Below are 21,675 nucleotides of genomic sequence, written 5' to 3'. Positions count from 1 at the left end.
CCCCACCAACTCCCCAATCGGCCCTGCTCTGAGCCTGACCAGGGGCTGCACCTAGGGATTGGGCGTGCCCTCTGCCACCCGGGAGGCCTAAGCCACCCAGACTGTGAGAGGGCACAGGCCGGTCTGGGGGACCCCCCTGCTCCCCGAGTGCACAAATTTTTGTGCACCGGGCCTCTAGTATATAATAAAAGCCTAATATGCAAATTGTCCCCTTGACCGGGAGTTCAACCAGGAGTTCGACTGTTCGCTATGACATGCGCTGACCACCAGGGTGTAAAGCAGAACATGGGGAGCATTGGCAGCATACTGCGACCTCTCACCGGCTACCTGGGGTTGGGGGTGATGGGGATGGAGGTGTGGTGAGAATGCGGGGTATCTGCCAAGCTCACTCTCACTCCTCCAGCTACCCTCCCCTGGGACACCAGGGCTCATGCACCAGGGAAGCCCCCGCGCTCAGGTGCCGAGCACCTGCGAGGAGCCTTCAGCCAATGGGACCACAAAGGTCGGCCAGGCTCCCCGTGGGTTCGTGCAGGAGCCGGTCTGCGAGGCCAGCCAGGAGAGAGCACGCTGCCCACCTGGCTTCCGTACAGCACCGCTGGGCCGCCCAGAAGCCCACACTGCACCCCAGCCTATGGCGTCTGGCCACGCTCACTGCTTCTCCTCATGGGGACTCAGGTGCCGTGACTCAGGCGGAGGGAGGCACGCAGGGGCCCGGGGGCCCAGGTACTGCCCAGGGCCCAGAGGTCAACTGGGACCTTTCCTTCCATGCCAAACGCTCATGCTTTGATCACTGGCCAGGTCTAGGGACCACACTCCTGCACAAATTTCTGCACCAGGCCTCTAGTCTATACATATAAAAGCCTAAGTGACCATTCGACAGGTAGCTATGACACACACTGACCACCAGGGGGCAGATGCTCAACACACAAGCATGGAAACATGGAACAGACTGATGAATCTCAGAGAGAAGGGGAGAGTGGGGGAAGAGATTAACCAAATAGCTTATATGCATACTAGAGGCCTGGTGCATGGGGTCCCTTGGCCTGGCCTGCGGGGATCAGGTCAAAACTAGCAGTCTGACATCCCCCGAGGGGTCCCAGATTGTGAGACCATGCACCAGGCCTCTAGTGTATCCATAAAAAGGGAAATATTACCTTTTGCCATAGCATGGATGAATATGGAGATTGTTATGCTAAGTGAAATAAGTCAGTCAGAGAAAGACAAATACCATATGGTCTTACTTATATATGAATCGAATGAAACAAAATAAACTGACAAAATAGAAACAGAGGCATGGGTATATGGAACAGACTGACAGCTGTCAGAAGGGAGGAGGGAGAGGGGAACTGAATGAAGAAAGTGAATGGATTAGCAAAATATATATATGTACATAGCATATGGACATAGACAATGGTATTATGGTGATAGCCAGAGGAAAAGGGAGGTGGGTGGATGATTGAGGTGGGTAAAGGGAGTGGAAATGGGGACTGAAGGAGACTTTGCTTGAGGCAGTGGGCACACAATACAGTGTACAGATGATGTTTTATTGAGTTGTACACCTGAAACCTGTATGGTTTTGTGAACCAGTGTCACCCCAATAAATTCAATTTTTTAAAAAGTTTATACAAGTGGTGAATATCAAGTGTGAACACTCATTTTAAATCAGTTATACCAACATTTATCCATCTAAATGAATGCACTCTTCTTCAAAAGTAATAATTTATTCTAATGACATTGCCATTACTTAAAGAATAATTCTTTATAGATTCCCTTTAGAAATGGATGTGCATTCTTTTCAATTACTTTTTTAAATGTATTTTTATTGATTTCAGAAAGGAAGGGAGTGGGAGAGAGGTAGAAACATCAATGATGAGAGAGAATCATTGATCGACTGCCTCCTGCACACCCCCTATTGAGGATCGAGCCTGCAACCCAGGCATGTGCCCTTAACAGGACTCGAACTGGGGGCCCTTCAGTCCACAGGCCAAGGCTCTAAACACTGAGACAAACCAGCTAGGGCTTGAATTTCTTAAGGAGAAATATAACTTTGCTCTTTGATGATAGAGTATTTGAAACAGTAAAGACAGATGAGCTGATGATTAAAGTAGACAATCACATTGGGCAATATTATCCTTCAGCCAAAAATCAAACTTTCACCCTGAGGTAATGAGAAGAACACTCCCTCATTCTGTAGATAATGTTCAGATTTGCATTCTTGTTGGAATAAATTAATAGCCTCCAAGGTGAATCTTTCACTGAGAGCTTAGCTAAATCAGACGTTTTAATAAATCAACCCTTGTAGATTTGTTTTAAAACTAAATTTTACAGTTATACATCATCAATTTTATCTCCAAAACTGGATCATAAGCATTGTAGATGTTTTCCATTTTGAACTTCTCTCATAGCACTCATTTTATTGTTCTTAATAGCTAGTACACCTGTCTTCTCTTACAAGACTGGAAGCTCCTTGAAAGCTCAGGCCATGCTTTAGGTACCTTTATATGCCAGCATCTACCTTGGTGAACTGCACATAGTAGGTGTTCAATAATATGTGTTGAATGAATGAGTGAACTAATGAAATGAATGGATGAATTGCTTAGGTCACTCTTGTCCTTTATATTTCTACTAGAGGCCCAGCACAAAAAATCATGCACGGGTAGGGTCCCTAGGCCTAGCCTGTGATCAGGGCCATCTTCCACCAGCTCGCCAGTCCCCAGTCCCACCCTGCCGCCTCCACCCACCCCGGTTCCCCATTGGCTGGGCAATCGATCTGAGCCTGCGGGCTGGGGGAGGGACCAAGAGGTCAGCGTTCTGCCCACTCGCCAGTCCTCAGTCCAGCCCTGCCCCGCCACCACCCACCCCGGCTCCCCATGGTTCCCCGTTGGCCATCCAGCAATCAGAGCCTGTGGGCTGCGGGGAGGGACTAAGAGGTGGTCAATGCACCTCATAGCGACTGGTCGATTGGTCATTCCGGTCGTTACGCTGTTACAGTCTCTGGCCTTTTATTATATAGGATTGATCTTAAACTGTTAAAATAGCTGAATTTGGCCATTTTCCACTCAGATTGAGACCACTTTTATCCAGGAAGATCCGATTTTAAAGATTGCCCAATATCACTTCTCTGTGACATTTGCTAATAGGATACATTAGCACAGTATATATTTCCTTACAGGAAGTCAATAAATTTTGCTGAGTGAATATTGAATGACTTAACGCATTTGGTTCACAGTTGACAAATTTTTGTTTTTTATAAATGAAAACTTCCAGACTTTTAGTTCGTTCCTGGAGTGATTACTGATGGGTTTTCTTAACTCAGCTACTCTCAAAAAATCTTCTTTGTCAATTTTTGTGAAAAGTTTTTCTTTTCTGTGGAAAGCATTTAATATTTGATATTTACCCAAGGCTTGTTTGTCCTGGCATAAAACTCATTTTATTGTTAATACTCATTTGGCACTGAGTTGAATAACAACTGTTTACCCTCTTCTATTACGAAGATCATATCAAATTTTGTTTCTTTTCTCCAAATCTGCAACTCTCAGCTCTTCAAAAGGCTCTGGAGTGTGGAGTGTGGCTGTGAAAACCACAATTCTCCTTGTCATTTAATAAGATACCAGGCAACTATACAAAGCACAATGGAAAGATCACATACACACACACACACACACACACACACACACACACGTGCGTGTGCGCGTGCGCAGTCACAAATTTAATCAATTATATGTTGAATTATAAGAAAGTTTTAATTGCACAAAGATAGTACGTAACATCTCAAATGTAAAAAAAGATAATTGGTAATGCTATTGAAATACCAGGACTTTTTTTCAAGGATAGAAAAATTATACTCAGGATTCATAAGTATTTCTCATTATAAGCATATGGAGTGATTTACTCAATCAGCTTTTATATCTAGATAGGATTTTTTTTTTCTTTTTGAAGAATTCCATTGTAGCTATAGGTGAGAAATGGATTGATGTAACAATGTATTGTGGTAATGTTATAGCTTGCTTTTATTTTGCTTTTAGTGTTAGGATTGCTAAAGGCTTATTTAAAATACCCAACTATTTTAGGAGGATAAATGGTGATGGAAGGAGACTTCATTTGGAGTGGTAAACACACAATACAATATACAGATGATGTATATTAGAATTGTACACCTGAAACCTATATCATTTTATTAACCAATGTCACCCTCATAAATTCAATAAAAAAGTAAATAATAATAATAATACCCAACTGACATAATGTGCTTTCCTATCATTTCTGTGTAGAAAGAGGACACTGCTGTAATCATGATCCTTCCCCTGTCACTGTTTCATTGCACATCACCTGGCCTCTTTCTACACCGGCCGCTTTGTTAAGAGGGAGGCCAAAGGAGTTCAAATTTTAGGCAGCAGGTGGCAGGGCTGCCATCCTGCCAACCTGGCTAATCGCCAGCAAACCTTACCTAGAATAGTTCTCCTAAGGCAGGATGAGAAACACATCTGCCTTCCAGTGAAAGGTGCCAGCCAAGTTTGCAAAAGAACAGCACAGCTAATGCCGTGCTGGCTAAGTTCGGGTTCAGACAAGGGTGTCCCAAGCAGAGGGCCAAACCGTGACTTAAGAAGCATCATGGTCAATGCCCAAGTCAGACTGGTCCTACAGAGACTGCCAAAGAAACTCCCTGGGTGCCAAGGTCCTACACAAAGCACTCAGGGTGGCAGGACCCTGCTGGCCCCTCTGACTCTTTGGAGAAGTGTTCAAAGGCGGGGATACCCAACCATGGGGCCAGTGCCCTCCCATCCTGAAGTCAGCTACATGGACCTGCCAGGGCAAGGCGGCACCCAGGGAAATGTGAGAGGAGCGCTCGCTCGGAGGAGCAGAGAGGTGGACCAGAGGGTGGAGGGCCTGCCTCCCACTTCCCCCCTCCTCCCCTCAACCTTCAGTTGGCCTGGAGTGTAGGAGGAACTAGACATGTTCAGTTCAATCAGAGAAATTGGTTAGGTGTCTCTTCAGATTCCAGAACACTTGGAAACGGTAATTCTGCCAAAAGAGGCTCCGTCAAAGATGATCTGGGTGACAGGCTGCAGTTAAAAACATCATCTACTGAACCTGAAAGAAGTAAAGCAGGCATTATTGCCATCACTGGAAAACAGAAGCAAACCCACAGTGCCCTCAGAACTCACACAACACAGAAGGAACCATTTCAACACTGAAGAGAGGATTCTGGCTTCCTCAGAAATCTGAAAAGTGCAATAGAGATGGGTTACATTTTGTTTCCCAGTAGGACCTGGGTTGTCATTTGCTTTTCCATGGGCCGGAGTAGTTTTGCAGTGAGTTGCATGAGCCTTTTCTCACTTGATGCCAAAAGGCCCAAAGTTGGGACAGCCTAGGACAAAGGTTGGGCCACTGGTGCATCTTGGCTCTGCCCTCTGCCATGATCATGACCTTGCTGGCCAGCCCTGAAGAACCCTTCCCCATGGCTCTGAGGTGTAAGTGGCCCGGGGATGGCTCAGAGTGAATTTTAAGGAAGCACCACCCAACTTCACATACCCCTGTTGTCCCCAGGATGGCAGTGGACACCATGCACAACCTACATGACAGAGGGTGAGCAACGGTGAAACAGTAAAACCCTACCCAGGCTGCTATGGTAGTGGGTAAGGCTGGAGGGGTGTCACAAGAAGGACCAGGCACCTCGGACTGCCACAACCAGGAAAGCTCATCTTTCCCCAAAAGAGATCAGGGTAACACTCCCCAACACACACACACACACACACACACTACTGCAAAGGAGCAGAGTACAGAGGCATCTTTGCAAGGAACACCCAGACAGAGAAAGCTAAAGCAACGTGGAGGGAGGGAGGGAGAAAAGGGGGAGGAAGGGGTAAAAGAGGAGAGTGGGAAAGAGATGGGGAGAAGGAGAGAGAGGGAGAGGGGGTAAGGAAGGAGAGAAAGGAGGAGAGGAGGAGGAGGGACAGACAGATACTGGGGGAGGGAGGGAAGAGAGGGAATGAGGGGAGGAGGAAGCAGAAGGAGAGACAGAGAGAAACAGAGACAGATGGGCTACTTCCAAAATAAGAAATAGCTAGAGTAAGCATTTTTGCTAAAACATTGGAAGAAAGCAACTGTATTAAATACAATTAATGAAGACCTGCATTTCACATTCAAACTTTTTGAAACTGCAGGTTCATAGAGACTGGCGGAGTTTTTTGTTTGTTTTGTTTTTGGTTGTTTGTTGGAATTAGCAGCAAAAGTCCTGGCTCAAGGAAGTTGCTTTATAGCCCAACTAGCATAGGACAGAGAGAACTGACTCAGAGAAGGTGTGGCCGGTGTCACCTGCTCAGCCACACCAGTCTGACAAGTCTCCTCAACTCCTAGGAAAGAGGCTCTGGATATCAAAATCCAGAATGTACCACATATAATATGTCATTTGTTCACCGTGACCTCACAAACTCTGGAGAACCCTTCCAATTTTTTTTAATCCTCACCCAAGGATATGTTTATTGATTTTAGAGAGGGAGGAGGGGGAGAGAGAGAAACATCGTTGTGAGAGAGAAACATCAATCAGTTGCCTCATGTATGCGGAACCTATAACCTTGGTATGTGCCTTGACGGGAACTGAACCCGAAACCTTTTGTTACATGGATGGACAATGCTCCAGTCAACTGAGCCACAGGAGCCAGGGCCAGTTATTTTAATTGATGTAAAATTGATGGCTACTGACCATGTAGACTCCTCCTCCAGCTGACATCTTTGTTCATATCTGTTGCCAGAATATGCACATCAGGAAAGCATCATTCTTTCATAATATTTAAATAAGTGTTAACAACATTCAAATGAGCATTAATATGTATTTAAATTAATAATGTATTTTAAAATTATTTTCTGGGTGTGCTGCACAATATAACTACTATGTCAGAAAACTTTAAGGAGCCTAACACTATATTTCTTTTTGGTAGTAAACATGTCTTCTTACTTTCTGAATAATGTGATATATTGTATTTTCCCTTTATCTAGAGGCCTTATCTTTTCCAGGCATTGACTCTCCTCTCCCATTATACTATTCTATCATTTTATTTAACTATGAGAATTTTTAACATACCTCTAGAAGTTACACTGAATTTTCGGTCAGAGAAACTGCTCCTTCGAATTAATGGTTCACTCATTTTTTCCAGAAATAATTTAATTGTCTCCTTCTTTTCTGGTCTTGTACTTGACAAATTCAGAACTTTTCCATTCACCTTTACAGTGGAATTGCTGAGCCCAAACCAATAGAAGAAATCAAATAATGCGTCAGCTTTGAATTCATAGGCAAAGCTCAAATTTTCTCCATTAACCACCTCATTTCCCGGAGGGAAAAAATTCTTTACTGCTTCTTGAAAATCAAACTGAAAGAGAGAGACAAATTTGATGAATTTCATGCATATAATGATAATGTTATATCCTAGAATTCTATGTTACTAACAACTGCCCAAATGTCCAAAATGTCACACCTCTTATTTTTCTTTCATTCTGGCAGGTAATTTTAAACAGTTGCCTTAACTTTTTAAAAATGATTTCAGAGAGGAAGGGAGAGGGAGATAGAAACATCAATGATGAGAGAGAACCATTGATTGGCTGCCTCCTGCATGCCCCCTACTGGGGATCAAGCCTGCAACCCGGGCATGTGCCCTGACTGGGAATTGAACAGTGACCTCCTGGTTCATAGGTTGACGCTCAACCATTGCCTTAACTTTTTCAAAACAAACATATGTATTTGAATCATATTACATCTACAGACCTTGAAGTGCTTGGTCAAGCTGACATTCATTATTACCCCATTTCTAATAAGTTGCTACAAACTCGGCTCATTTTATTGGTAGTGATTATGAAGCAATAGAAAACATCTATGTCTGGACACAGCTAAGTTACAGCTGAGCTCTAGGGACTCGGCCCTACATGAAGTGCTCGAACCCCTCTCTGTGTGGCTGCAGTCCTGGATGCAGACAGGCTAACACTCACCTGGAGCCGGTAGCTTTCTCCAATCACTGAGGAAATGACCATATCCATCCCTTGCTCTATCTGTCGTCTTATCTTGGGGTGCCTTGTGTTCACAAGGAAGGCATATGTTCTTTCTAGAAATTTGGAAGCAGAATTCAAAAAAAGAAGTGTGCATGTGTGGCATAACATACTTCTTAGTGTTGGACAAAGCAGTGATTCCCACCTTACTTGCAGATTTTATTCATTTTTAGCCCCGCTCACTGCAAAGCCTCACCAGATTTCTAGAAACATTCAGAGAATTTTGCAGACGAGAAGGAAGCAGGCCTCCTTGGGCTGCGCTTTGTCACTTCTGTCTGGGAAATCGTCATTATCAGAAATGAGAACTGAGCCTCCACGGAAGTATGCAGCACAGGGAGCTGAAGTGGGAAACGCGGGATGGCTAGTGTTCCTGTCACTGCCTTGCTGGATATTTAAACAGCGACCTGACTGTCGCCAACATGTTATCATTTGCAAAGCAAAACATCAGCCAAGTCCAGGGAAGAAGGCTGACCCACGTCTCCCCCTCCTCTAAACCCTTCTTCCCCAGGGACTTTCATTCTGCCAAAGGGCTGGTCTAGGGGGCACTTTGAGAAGGACTCTCTTCTGTGCCCAAACAATCCCCAGTGGGAAGAAGTCCCTCCCATTGCTTAAATTACATCATGCCTGTGTCCTGGCACAGTTAGGTTTTATTATTGTTGCTTGTCTTGGTTTTTTTGTTGTTGTTGTTGTTGTTATTTTTTGTTTTTGTAATCTCTTAAATCCAATTCTATCCAATTCTATATAATCTAAGCAAAAAGAAGATTGTCTACTCATTAGTAAATTTGAAATACTATTAACCAACAACCCCTTAACTTTTCAGCCCCCAGAAACCCCTTAATTACTGAAGTGCTTTTTCTGGGTAGACACATAACATAGATTGCCAGCCTTTGTTTAAACACCATGGGCCAGCCATTAGGTAATTTTGAGAACTCAACATTTTTCCTTGGCTTTGAGCATTAAACCTATGGCCCACCAATAGCACGTTACATCCTTGAGGAACACATTTTGAACTAACCTTTGCACTCACCTTATTCATCTTAATTTTCCTACCCCTATCTTTCTCCTAAATTATTTTTGGGCATTTTAGATATATCTTCTTTAAGATCAGACATAACAAAACAAGTAAAACAAGCAAGCTATTTTATACCTTAAATTAACTTTTACACAAAGCAAACCAGGACCTTTGTGCATTCTCAGGGCCGGCATACTTCACAGCTATACTGATTGCATAGGTTGTTCACTGCACAATCTGAAGGAGACTATTCACAGTCACAAATCTATTTGTGTATGTATTATGAAAAATTCTGGGAAGAATTATTAAATTGTCTTGAGTTAATGGTGGCTTTTTCTAATTTAAACAAAAGTACAGTTTAGGATAGCAGCTGGGCCGGACATCATGTTACCTTAATCACAATGTTCACAATTTAAACTTCACCATCTTACTTAAGCTTTTGTAGCATAGACTCTCTCTTCATATCATGGCTTTCCTTACAATGAACCAGCACTGGGTTTCTGTGCCTCCTTCCACAATAGTTACAAACTGTGTACCTTTTGTAGGCCACCCACAAGTACCTCCTTGTCCCACTCCCTGCACTTTCATTAAAATGTTAAAATAGATAGACCTCTTATTCTTACGATTCCTTCCGAGAGATGAACCAGGAGGTGTACCTAATACATCTGTGAATTATATCCCTAGAGAACTCTCTGGATTCATGGCCATCATCAAGCCAAATAACATCAGGGGCTCAGATGCTCTATGAGTGTTGCTAGTTACTGTGTGTTCTGGCCCTTCCTGCCCAGAAGATTCCGACTCTGAATTAAGAAGTGAAAGAAAATCTGAATGACTCTGGATTGAAATGAGCAGAGCATCCGCTCCAGGAATCTGGATGAGACTGAATGTTTAAAGAAGTTTCTTTGGAACTTGTAGATCCTTTCTTGTTACCTTGGAATAACTTTAAAAATGCTGTTTTGCAATAAATTTCAAAAATTCTATTTCTATCATTATGTCCATGATTTCCCCTCTCTGGCAGGAGGAAGAAGGGAGAATGGAGATATTTTCATATTGGAACTTGTGTTAATATGGCTGTTAACAGCCAGTCTGATTTCTTGGAAGAAACCATAAAGAGACATTTCTAAAACTGAAATTCAAATATCATAGCATGAAACATAAAAGCATCTACAGGTATTATTTTCTTTATCTCAGTTTTGTCATCTATAAAATGGGGACAGTACAAGTACCTCAGGTAGGATGACCATGCATCCTAATTTGCCTGAGTCAGTCCCAGAAGAATTGTTCACAGTACCACTTTCATGTCCAAAAATGTTCCCGTTTGAATGAAAAGCCCCGTGGAGCTGTTGTACCAATTGACGCTAGAGCAGACCCAGAACACCTAAGTGTCTCACGTGGTAGACAGTATTACATACCCTCATCTTCATCATTTCAGTCATTTTTGCAACCCCTGCAGGCTCAGAATGTAAAATCACTTCCTGCCTTGACAGAAAGTATGAAGGAAAACTCAGACAGATGGCTACTGCCCCAGGCTTATGCAGAGGTTTGATCTGCAGGCTCGTGCTGTGCTTCAGATGGCCTGACACACCGGGCTTCTGGCTCCAACCTTGTCACAGGCCGACATTCACTCTGCTTTCCCCCTACCCAATTTCTGACATCAGCATGCCACAGTCCACAGCCCAGCAAGGCAGAACCAAACCAAAACAGTTAGATACCAACCTTTTGAGATGTCTTTTCTGGTCTGTACATTAATAAAGAACAGCATCGGTTTGCTCAGTATAGTTTCCCTGTAGTCTTTATAATCGCAGTAGTTGGTCAGTTCCACATATCTATGAAAAAAGCAGAGATAACAGCAAATGTAATATACCTGCCCATCTAAGTTGGGAAGGCGATGTCTGGACAGGTGCCTGCCACATCCCTAGTCCATTTGAGAGAGGTCCCCTAAAATGTGTCATTGCAGAGGCAACCATGTTTTATAACATATGGATAAAGCCCCCTCTCTCTCCTGATCAGCTGAGATAAACTTGCAACCCAAAGGTGGCCATGGTCCTAGGGTGGCCTGACACCAACGCTTGGCTCTCAGATCATGACCAGAAACATCTACATTCAGGGATATAAGAGTTCATTTGAAGTTCTCAGAGCTCTATGTCTGTCTGGATTGAAAACAAATTACACTCAATGAGAGGAATTAGCTGGTCTTCCCCAGGGCAGTCATCCCATATGACTAGTGGGTCTACAATTTTCCCTTCCTTCTCTATCATCCAGTATGTCAGCTTTCTCTCCCTACTCTACATATTTTCCAGCTGTCTTTCTAGGTCTCTACCCACATTGTTGATAAAAAGGCAGATTCAAATGTAAATTAGCTTCCTTCAAGAAGATGGCTAATTTTCTAACCAAACCCAAGCTCAGGTGCCATGTGGACCTAGGCCAGTGGTCGGCAAACTGCGGCTTGGCAAACTGCAGCTCGCAAGCCACATGCAGCTCTTTGGCCCCTTGAGTGTGGCTCTTCCACAAAATACCAGCTCTTCCACAAAATACCAACTTCTGGGCATGGGCCACGAAGTTTCAATTGCGCTGTATGTGTGCGCCCGCACGTGGTATTTTGTGGAAGAGCCATACTCAAGGGGCCAAAGAGCCACATGTGGCTCGCGAGCCGCCGTTTGCCAACCACGGACCTAGGCAATCTGAATGGCATCCAGTCCAGCGGCTGGAGGATGCACTGCCACAGTCCTCTTCATCATGGAGCTGGCTCCACTGATGGCCCAGCTGTGGGGACAGTGCACCGGTGGACAGCCAGCCTGGCAACAGTGTGAGCTGTTTTTGCAACACGGCAGTAGCATGTCTGCTTTTGACACCTAGTCAAAGGCAGAGACAGCTCCAGAGTTTATTTCCGGCTTGTCCTTCAGTGTCTGACCTGAAAAATCACAGCCCTGGAGAGCTCCAGACAGGGAGCTCCCTTCGCCCATATCCCACAACCCACTTAGAGGGGCCAGCACACAGGACCCTGGCCTAGGCATGGGTCAAGAGCATGTGGGAGAATATCTACCCCTGAGTCAGAAAAACACAGCTTCCACTGTCTGTCTCCCAGCTTGGTTTCTTAGAAATATATCACTATTTTTTTCTGGGCTTGTCAGACCTGATTTTGAGAGCATTTAAAACCTGACCCCTGAGGGAGCCTCTAAAATGCTTCCTGTCTTCTGATTGGCCAGGCTTTTAACACAGTCTCCACTTCCCAACCCATGGGCACTGGTGGTGGTCAGGTGGTGGGGAAGAGGAAGAAGGGAGGAAAGGGGTGCAGGGGTGTTTGTGAAGAGGACAGGAGTAGGGAAGACAAGGGTGGGAATGGAGAAGGGGTGGGGGACCTGAGGAACAATAAGGGGACGGACTGGGTATGATAATGCAGACTGCGTTTTGTGTTTTGTTTTTAATATATTTTCATTGATTTCATAGAGGAAGGGAGAGGGAGAAAGAGATAGAAACATCAATAATGAGAGAGAATCATCGATTGGCTGCCTCCTGCACACCCCTTATTAGGGATGGAGCCCATAACCCAGGCAGGTGCCCTGACTGGAAATTCAACTGTGACCTCCTGGTTCATAGGTCAACACTCAACCACTGAGCTACACTGGCCAGGCCAGACTGGGGACTTTGTTTGGCCCTTTCTCCATCCCTCCCCTGACCTTGCCTTCACCAGGTCAGAACTGTGTGGAGGGAGAATGGGATGAGATGAGGTACCTGAAAGGGAGAAGCACTTGTGTTATTAGCAGAGAGAGAATTTTCCTGTTCTTCTTAGTCATAATTGATCAATTGCCAAAAGGGACTGGAGAAAGGAGGCAAAGGAGAAGGGAAAAGAAAAGGGGCCACCACTACTAGGTTCACTTGCCCTTACTTATTCACTGAATGACATTCCTTCAGTACCTAAGATGTGCTGGGTACCAGGTAGGCATTCACATGGGCCTTATCACATCTGAGGAGCTCAGGGCCTAGGAAGTGAGGCTGGGGAAGAGGGTAGCAGTACAGGGGTTCCCAGGGCTCTCCTGTTCCCTCTACCTTCCATCTATTCAGCTGCCAAGGACATGGTCCAGCAGACAAGAGAGAACTGAGAAGAGGAGGGGCCGGTGAGACCTGTGGGTGCAGAGGGGTGAGAGGAGAGATGTAGAGGGAGGAATCTCTTATAGCAATAGAAGAAAAGGGCAAGAGTGAATGGACTAAACATAAAAAAGAAATAAGCGATGTCAGAGCAGGAGTCAGGTACCACCTGTGAGCCATCCAAGGTGGGTTTTCACAGTCTCCCACCTTTTTATCACAGAGTCAATTAACAGTCACATTTCCTCAAAGTAACTCCTCTGCTCTCTCAACATCCATGGTCAGATTGTCACTCTCCAGCACAGCCAGAAAATCTGTAGTTTTTATTACTATTCTGATGATGCAAATGACAACACTTGCCTCTGCCTATACAATCCATTGACATCTGATCCAAGGTGTCATTGGTATGGAAAAGATAAAAATTTCAGCTGAGAAATGACCACTGGGTGTGAAAATAACCAGTTTGCTCCAGAATGCTATGGAGGCTTTTGGAACACTATGGATTTGGCGTGTTCAGAGAAGGGGGCTGGGAGGGGGGGAGCTTCTGGATAGCCACATGCTGACTTTAATGGGTCACCTACACATGAGTCGTTCTTTTCTTTTAGAGTCTGAATTGGATAAGATCCCCTGAATAATAAAGCTATGCTCAACGTAATGTATTCTTCCTTTGATGATTTAGAGGCACTTTTAGGATCTTAAGGGGCCTGTTAACATCATGGCAGAGCATGTCAGTTATCCCTGTACCTCAAAGGTGTGGAAACGCTGCTTATATGAGAACTGGTAACAGAACTCACAGAAAAGAGATGGTGGCAAGATCCCTACTTACTGATCCAGGTTGCAAGAAATACCTCCTCAAGTCATCTATTCCCAACCTCCCAGTTATGGTCCAATTGTTAAGCACCTCTAAATTCCAATGAAATAAAGAAATATGAGCATTCCTTTGGAACTCACTGTTATAAAATTTGGATATGTAAGTCACCAAAATGCAAAAAGATTGTGAATCGAGTTGTTAAGTCTCACAGATATTTAAGTATCTGGCATCCAATCACTTGTTTTATTTTGGAGGAGCCGTACTAGACTGTATTAGGGACTAGTTGTTTCATCTTTAATTGTGCACATCTCTGAATTACTAATGCAAACATTGCTTCTGTGTACTGGGTATTTAACTATATTTGCTGATGTTATCATTAGGGAGGAAAAGCCAACAGCTGAAGATGGTTCCTTTAAACTCTCATTTCATTGTTGCTTTTACCCTGGCCCCAAAATGCTTTTTTCTAGGCTGAAATTTTTTACACTTGCCTCCAATCCAAAGACTGAAAGGCAGAACAATGTGATGAAGAGCATAATGATTCGAAATGAAAAGATCCAATTCATGCCCTAACTGACTGACTGTATGAACTCAGTCCCACAGACACAACCCACTGTGACCTTAAGTGAGTTACTTAACTGGCCTGAACCTGTGCTTTCATCTGTAAAGGGATACAACAATATTACCTTCTGTTTGTCAATTCAATGCAGTGCAAGTAGTGTTGACATATGTACTATACTTGGGTTCATAGTAGATGCTCAACAAAATAATTAGTATCTGTAATCCTAGCCAACTCTGCTGGCCACGGGTGATGAAGTTCTGTAAGCTTCTGACACCAACCAGGGCTGGGTTCCTTTGAGTGACCAGGAAAGAGGAAAATCTGAGCATCTGGGGAAATGAGCAAGAGTTTCTCCTTCATTGCTCCAATTTCTGTCCTCATCTCTTCTGTTTGAAGGCAAAAGAGAACAGCTGAATGAAGGCAATAGTCGAAAGGTGGGATGAGAAAACAACACTATTTTTGCTTCTAGTGAATCAGGACTGGTGGAAAGATTGCCCACCGTCTAAGACACCTCCCTTTTTCTGAAGTGCCTTCAGGTTTCACATCATCTGTAGCGTGATCTGAAAAAGCTGCTCCAAAGTTCCCTTGGCTCTAACGATTTACTGCTCAAGGATGAATGAAAATTCAAACCTTTAGCTTCCATCTGAATGTGTGTGTGTTCATTAAAAAAATATGGAGCCCTAGCTGGTTTGGCTCAGTGGATAGAGTGTTGGCCTGCAGACTGAAGAGTCCTGGGTTCGATTCTGATCAAGGGCACATGCCTGGGTTGTGGGCTCGATCCCCAGTAGTGGGCATGCAGGAGGCAGCCGATCAATGATTCTTTCTCATCACTGATGTTTCTATCTCTCTGTCCCTCTCCCTTCCTCTCTGAAATATCTATACTAATAAAAGCCTAGGTGGTCCTCGTGCCCTCGTGCGACGCCCTCACATCATCACAAGATGGCCACCACAAGATGGCCGCCACAAGGTGGCTGCTCTCACATCGCCACAAGATGGGCAGTTGTGGGTGATCAGGCTGGCAGGGGAGTGCAGTTGGGGGCAATGGGTCGGCAGGGGAGGGCAGCTGGGGGTGACCAGGCTGGCAGGGGAGGGCAGTTCGGGCGATCAGGCTGGCAGGGGAGTGCAGTTGGGGGCAATGGGTCAGCAGGGGAGGGCAGTTGGGAGCGATCAGGCCAGCAAGGGAGCAGTTAGGTGTCAATCAGGCTGGCAGGCAGAAGCAGTTAGGGGCAATCAGGCAGGCAGGCAGGCAAGTGGTTAGGAGCCAGCAGTTCTGGATTGTGAGAGGGATGTCTGACTGACATCACCCAAGGGGTCCCAGATTGGAGAGGTACAGGCCAGGCGGAGGACCACCCCACCCCCTTGCACGAATTTCATGCACCGAGCCTCTTGTGTGTGTGTGTGTGTGTGTGTGTGTAGAGAGAGGGGAGCAGAGAAACAGAGAAACACATGTTAGAACAGTTCTTGTAGAAGGCCCAGAAATTGCTTAAGAGTTCATAAACCTTTAATGCAGTAGTTCTCAACCTTCTGGTCCATTAAATACAGTTCCTCATGTTGTGACCCAACCATAAAATTATTTTCGTTGCTACTTCATAACTGTAATGTTGCTACTGTTATGAATCGTAATATAAATATCTGATATGCAGGATGGTCTTAGGCGACCCCTGTGAAAGGGTCATTCAACCGCCAAAGGTGTCGCGACCCACAGGTTGAGAACCACTGCTTTAATAGCAAAAGCTTGCAGGAACCTTCTGCCCTACAGAGTACGCAGGATGGCCTTCCTGTGGTTCTAGTGTTAACATGATAGCTTTATACAGAACCTCACCAAAATTCTCTTTCACTTCCTCTCAGTCTTCTGTCCTACTGTAGTGAAATTAAGCAAAAAATTTTAGATTTATCACTATACTGTCTCTGCCACACATCGAGGATACACATGGTCATTCATTCATTCACCAACTATTGACACACAATGCAGTGAAACACTGATAGTGCACAGAACGATTCATTCATTCATTCATTCATTCATATATGCAATAAACATTTGCACCAATGATGTGCTGAGGGGGGACGCTTGAGAAATAGTCCTGCTTTCAAGAAGCATATAGTCCACTGAGGAGACAGATAAGAAGATGCACCATTTCAATATGAAACAATAACTGTCTAAGACCTTGTTGCTTAAAGTGTGGCCCTTGAACCAGCAGCACTGGCATCATGTGGGAGCATGTGAAACTGCAGATTCCCAGGCCCCTCTCCAGGTTTATTCAATCAGAACGTACATCCACACAATCCCCAGGAGACCAGCATGCTTACTTAAAGTCTGCAAAACACTGGTCTAAGACATGGTCCCTCCCACTCAGAGGTTTACAAACTAGTTAATCGTTCAAACACACAAATACTGGAGGAATGCTCAGTTCTCTACATTCAGTGTCCACTCTCAACAGGGTTATGTCCCAGTTACTTAAATAAGAGCAAAGTGGGAGAGTCCTGGGGTCAGAACCACTTATTGAGCTGAGACACACACTAGAAAAGTGATCCTCCTGTTGGGCCCAGCATTCCACGGATGGGTGAGCAAAGCAGGAGAAAGATAGGGATCCCAGGAGGAGTCATGGCTTCGCCAGGCCTTGGGGACAATGGGGTGGCTGCCTCCACTCCTCTAGGTAGGCATGTGGCAAGCATCAGGTCAGCTGAAAGCAAGAAGTAAACCAGAGTGTGTCTGGAAGCCCAGAACAAGGCTCCTGAGGAAGGAAGGCAGGAGAAAAGGCAGCAAAGGCTTGAGGCTTTTCAATCATCTGATTTGGAATTGATTTCTGTCTCTGTGACTTTTAACTTTGACAAGATCCATATCCTCACCTGTAAAATCTAGCTGACAAAAGGAAATCCATGCCCTGGCTGGTTTGGCTCAGTGGATAGTGTCGGCCTGCGGACTGCTGGGTCCCATGTTTGATCTGGCCAAAGGCACATGCCTGGGTTGCAGGCTCGATCCCCAGTAGGGGGCGTGCAGGGGGCTGATCAATGTCTCTCTCATCACTGATGTTTCTATCTCTCTATCCCTCTCCCTTCCTCTATAAAATCAATAAAAATATTTTTTAAAAAAAGGAAATCCGTGAAGTGGCTAAAAGATTAAATAATGTGTGTGAAGCACTTGGCTTTGGGGGCTGCTTAATAATAATATAAAAGCTAATGTTTGTCAAGTAATCAATATGTGCTGAAAGTTATTTTAAGCACTTTATGAATTTTTACTCTGAACAGCAACCCGATAAGAGTGAGGAATTACCATTCCTATTTTACAGCTGAGGAGACTGAGTCACGGAGATGAAGTAGCTTTCCCAAGTCACTGAGGCAGTAAGTGCAGAACCCGGGTTCCAACCAAGGCCATCTGGTGCTGGCCCTCCTGCCCGTCCACATGTGCTTGAGACTGTACTCATAACAACACAGCTCAACACACAATGAAAATTACTTCATCAGTATCACTCGGTGCCCTGTGAAGGGGCTGCTGAACTGGGCAAATCACCAAAGCCAAAACTCAAAGCCGAAGACTAGCCAAGAGGGCAGGATGGGAGCCCGCTGAGTTCAGCCGCAGCAAGGGTAACCCTGCTGCCCTCTGTATGTGGAGCTGTCACTGCTTCCACACCTCCTGGCCTCAGTCAAGGTCACTTCTGAGAGGTGCGCCTGGGCAGGCAGAGGGAGCCCAAGCACTTCCACTGTGGGGTGGGGGTGAGGCTTCCCCAGGACAAATCTATGTTCCAGCTCTGCCTTGGGGTCCTTACTTTAACTCCATGAGTCTCCTCTTTCAACCCTCACTCTCTGCCCCTGGCGGCTGCCCTCCAGGCGGGCGAGTGTGACTGTCACCATCTAACAGCTGGTTGAACACAGGCAGGACCAGGTCATCTCTCTGCTTTTAGTGGCTTCTTTACAACCACTGGACTTACTTTTGCTTTTAGGTTGATTATACAAGATGAGTCCTGGCTGATGTAATTTCCGTTATTTTTTTGTAGATTCAGGAAACTTGCGAGAAAGCTGCTGTCTACAGTAATGCAGAAAGATTTCGGGTCGGGCGGTGTGCCGAACACACGGGTTCATAGTTAGACAAGGCTGCATAGGAGCCTGGACTCCATGCTTCCCAGGATCCTATTCAGGGGCAGGACTTGACCTCTCCCAATCCTAATTTCTCAACTGCACAAAGAGGACACAACAGCGCCAACTTCGTAAACTTTTTGTGAAATAACAGCTGTGAAACATTGTGCCCCATTCCTGGTACTCAAGCAAATATTAGTGACCCCTGTTATTATTGTCGGGCTTATTGTTATTGCCCGAGCAGCCCCTCTCATGCTAGGGAAACACTGAAAAGCAGGGATTATAGCTCCGCTTTGCCTATCGTTTGCCATTACACTTCACTCAGAGGCTGCATTACAGGAAAAAGGTGTGTGTATGAGAGTTAATGATGATTTGTACCTTGTATCTTGAGCAGGTTTTGTTTGTAATACCAACAGAAATCCCGAGCTTGAAGGAAAAAATAATAGTAAAGATCTTGCCATAAATCCCACAAAGTAGGACAAATATTTTTAAAGCAGGTCCTCAGAAGCTTTAAAGCCCTGAGGGCCATCAGGAAACCTTCCCATCACCCTAGGTTGCCTTGGGCTTATTTAGCAGGTATGTATGTAGAAAAGTGTTAAAGTATCAGAAAACAAACCGCAGGAAGTTGAGCGAGTGAACCATAGGAATGTCAGGGTCAGCAGCTCTGAACCTTTCGGTTTCCTCGGAAAAGGACCTAGTGAAAGGCATAGTACACGCCTCTGAGGCCCTGGAAAAAAATCCTGCTTACACTGTGGGCTTATCCCAAACCAAAAATACTTGTGCAATGGAAAAAAATAATTAGCAGAGCAAGGATTCTTAACTGAATTCAACTATCTCATAAATTACCCAAATGGTCAGCAACATCGGGTGTGTCTCTGTTTCTGGGGAGAAGGTCTACATGTGATTGATCCCCCAAAGTCTACAGTCCAAAGTGATTAAGGATGATTGCTTTGCTTTCTCGTCCCCCCCTCCCCTCCCCCACACACACCTTCTCGACTGCTCTTGGGTGGGGGCCATCATACCTATGGCAGGAATATGGTGACTGCAAAGATGAAAAAGTCACTGGAGTCCATCAGCTCTAGACCCCAACTCATGAAAAGTGGAAAGTACGTGTGGGGGTACAGCCAACTCTGAAGATGACAGACAAGGCAAAGAGAAACTGGTCATCCTCTCCAACTGCCCAACCTTGGGGAAGTCCCAAATAGAGTGCTACTCCTTGTTAGCCAAAACTGATGTTCACCACTACGCTGGAAATAATATTGACCTGGGCACAGCTGCTAGAAACACTAGAGTATGCACACTGGCTGGTACCAGGTGATGTGTGACCTTTAGCAGTCTGCCAGAACAGACTGGTAAAAAGCAAATCGTGCCAAATGTGTCTTTAGTAAAACTGGCCAAAACTTATTGAAGGAAGAAGTGAGGAAGAAAGGAAGGGAAGGAAGAAAGGAGGGGAAGGAGGGAATAAATCACTGCTCTGGAGCAATATTTTGAGAAAGGAAGTTGTATGCTAGCCCCAAGGCCGAAGACAACGGGGTAAATTTGGCCAAGCTGAGGAGCAGCAACTTTGGAAGTCTGAATTCTGACTACGCATCCACCTCGTGATCCATGAGGGCAAACCTTGCACTGTGGCCCACGACTCAGTCTTCCCTCTCTTTCTGGAGGGCTCCCTCCATTCACACTAGGTTCCTTCCCAGTCATCCTTCAGGACTACACACCCCATTACAAAAGCCTACTTTCCCTGCCATAGGATGTTCCTGAGTGGAAGACAGATGGTTCCTTCCAGTCCCTGAATTATTTTCAGGTCCTCCTTGCTCTTTCCCACAGTACAAAACCCTCACACAATTGCTTAGATGACAAAAATCTTGTATTTCTGACTGTTTGCACCCTGGTCTGTGTTGCCTGGTTATTATTTATTCTGAACTCTAAACTGCCAGGGTTCCACTGCTGTTTTATATTCTTTTATGTAGGAGATGTTTGAAGCAAGAGTTTAATGACCAGACTACAAAATCACTTAAAAATTTGCAGCACTGTTTGCTAAGACTGGGAATGCTGGCTCTGTCAAAAGCCTAACCTATATCTTCAACTAATTCTGGGCATTTCTATTTTTCATATCGTTCTCAAATGCAATGCTTAACTTCTTTTTAAATCTCTGAAAATCTGATTTCTAATTCCGTTCCTCCCAGGGTTGGAATTCCTGCGTAAGGGTTGGGATTTTCTATTCACTAAGAAAGGGAGAAATTCTTGCTGAGGAGTGTTTTTTTCAGGCATTCAAATCCCTCCTTCTCACTGTGTGGAAAAGCAAGGTTTTCCCAGCAGCTTGAAAAAGGCATTTTAAATGTCTTTTCTTGCTTGCCTCTTCTTGGCTGCATCTCACCCACGGGGTGGCATAGTGCTGCTGTCTTTCCCAATAGCAAAGGCTCTGTAATAGCTGGCGGGCTTACTCATCTATGAATCAAGCTCTAGGCTGCTCTTGCCCGATTCCAGGCAGTCAGTTCTCAGAAAAATATTACACATGCACACTTGCACACAACACTTACTTTTGCCCACACGATGGCACAGAGGACCCAGGGTTAGACTTTATGGGACTTTGTTTCCTTCTCAGCTGTGATTTATTTATTCATTTACTTGAAACACTAAAAGATGGGACACTGAACTTTAATACGACTCTCCACTGAGTCTCCTCACCGGATAAAGCTCGTAGTGCACAAAATTGAGCATTCTCACCCCCCTCCCACCAATCTAAAGTCAGGATGTGAGTCTCTCCTCTGAAACATCCCCGAAGGGTGTGCCCCAGTTTGAGCTCATCTGACCCAGTTAAGGAGCCAGAAAGGGAAAATCACTGGCCAGCTGGGTGCTCCCCCGGGGCGGCTTCTAGCGCAGCTGCAAATGTCGGGGCGGGCGCAGGGCAGAAAAGCCCGGGCGGGAGAGCTGGCGGCCCCGGTGACTGCACCAAGAAGCGGAGGCCAGCGGGGACTCCCGGGGACCCCGAAGAGGGGGCGCACCCACCTTTTGATGTAGCGGCCGAGGCGGCAGAGCTGTCCGTCCAGGCGCACAAGACCGTCGCCGAAGACGTTGAAGCCCCCGCTGGTGGCAGCCTCCTCCCCG

The 21,675-nt window shown here is 45.3% G+C and overlaps 1 protein-coding gene across 1 annotated transcript; it reads right to left on the bottom strand.

Annotated features, from left to right (window-relative positions):
• Positions 1 to 4,159: 4,159 nt before the first annotated feature.
• MEDAG (mesenteric estrogen-dependent adipogenesis) lies at positions 4,160 to 21,674 on the bottom strand (the record flags this gene model as incomplete). Its single annotated transcript, XM_005877274.2, has 5 exons — positions 4,160 to 5,091; positions 7,082 to 7,367; positions 7,981 to 8,093; positions 10,766 to 10,875; positions 21,577 to 21,674. Coding segments are annotated over 5 exons (732 nt in total), but the record flags the coding sequence as incomplete, so codon positions are not given.
• Between the last annotated feature and the right edge of the window lies 1 nt (position 21,675).

This window comes from Myotis brandtii, unplaced genomic scaffold (genome assembly GCF_000412655.1).
Source record: "Myotis brandtii unplaced genomic scaffold, ASM41265v1 scaffold513, whole genome shotgun sequence".
Classification (NCBI taxonomy): domain Eukaryota; kingdom Metazoa; phylum Chordata; class Mammalia; order Chiroptera; family Vespertilionidae; genus Myotis; species Myotis brandtii.
The sequence above is the reverse complement of the archived record's forward strand: the minus strand, read 5'-3'. Positions and strand labels throughout refer to the sequence as shown.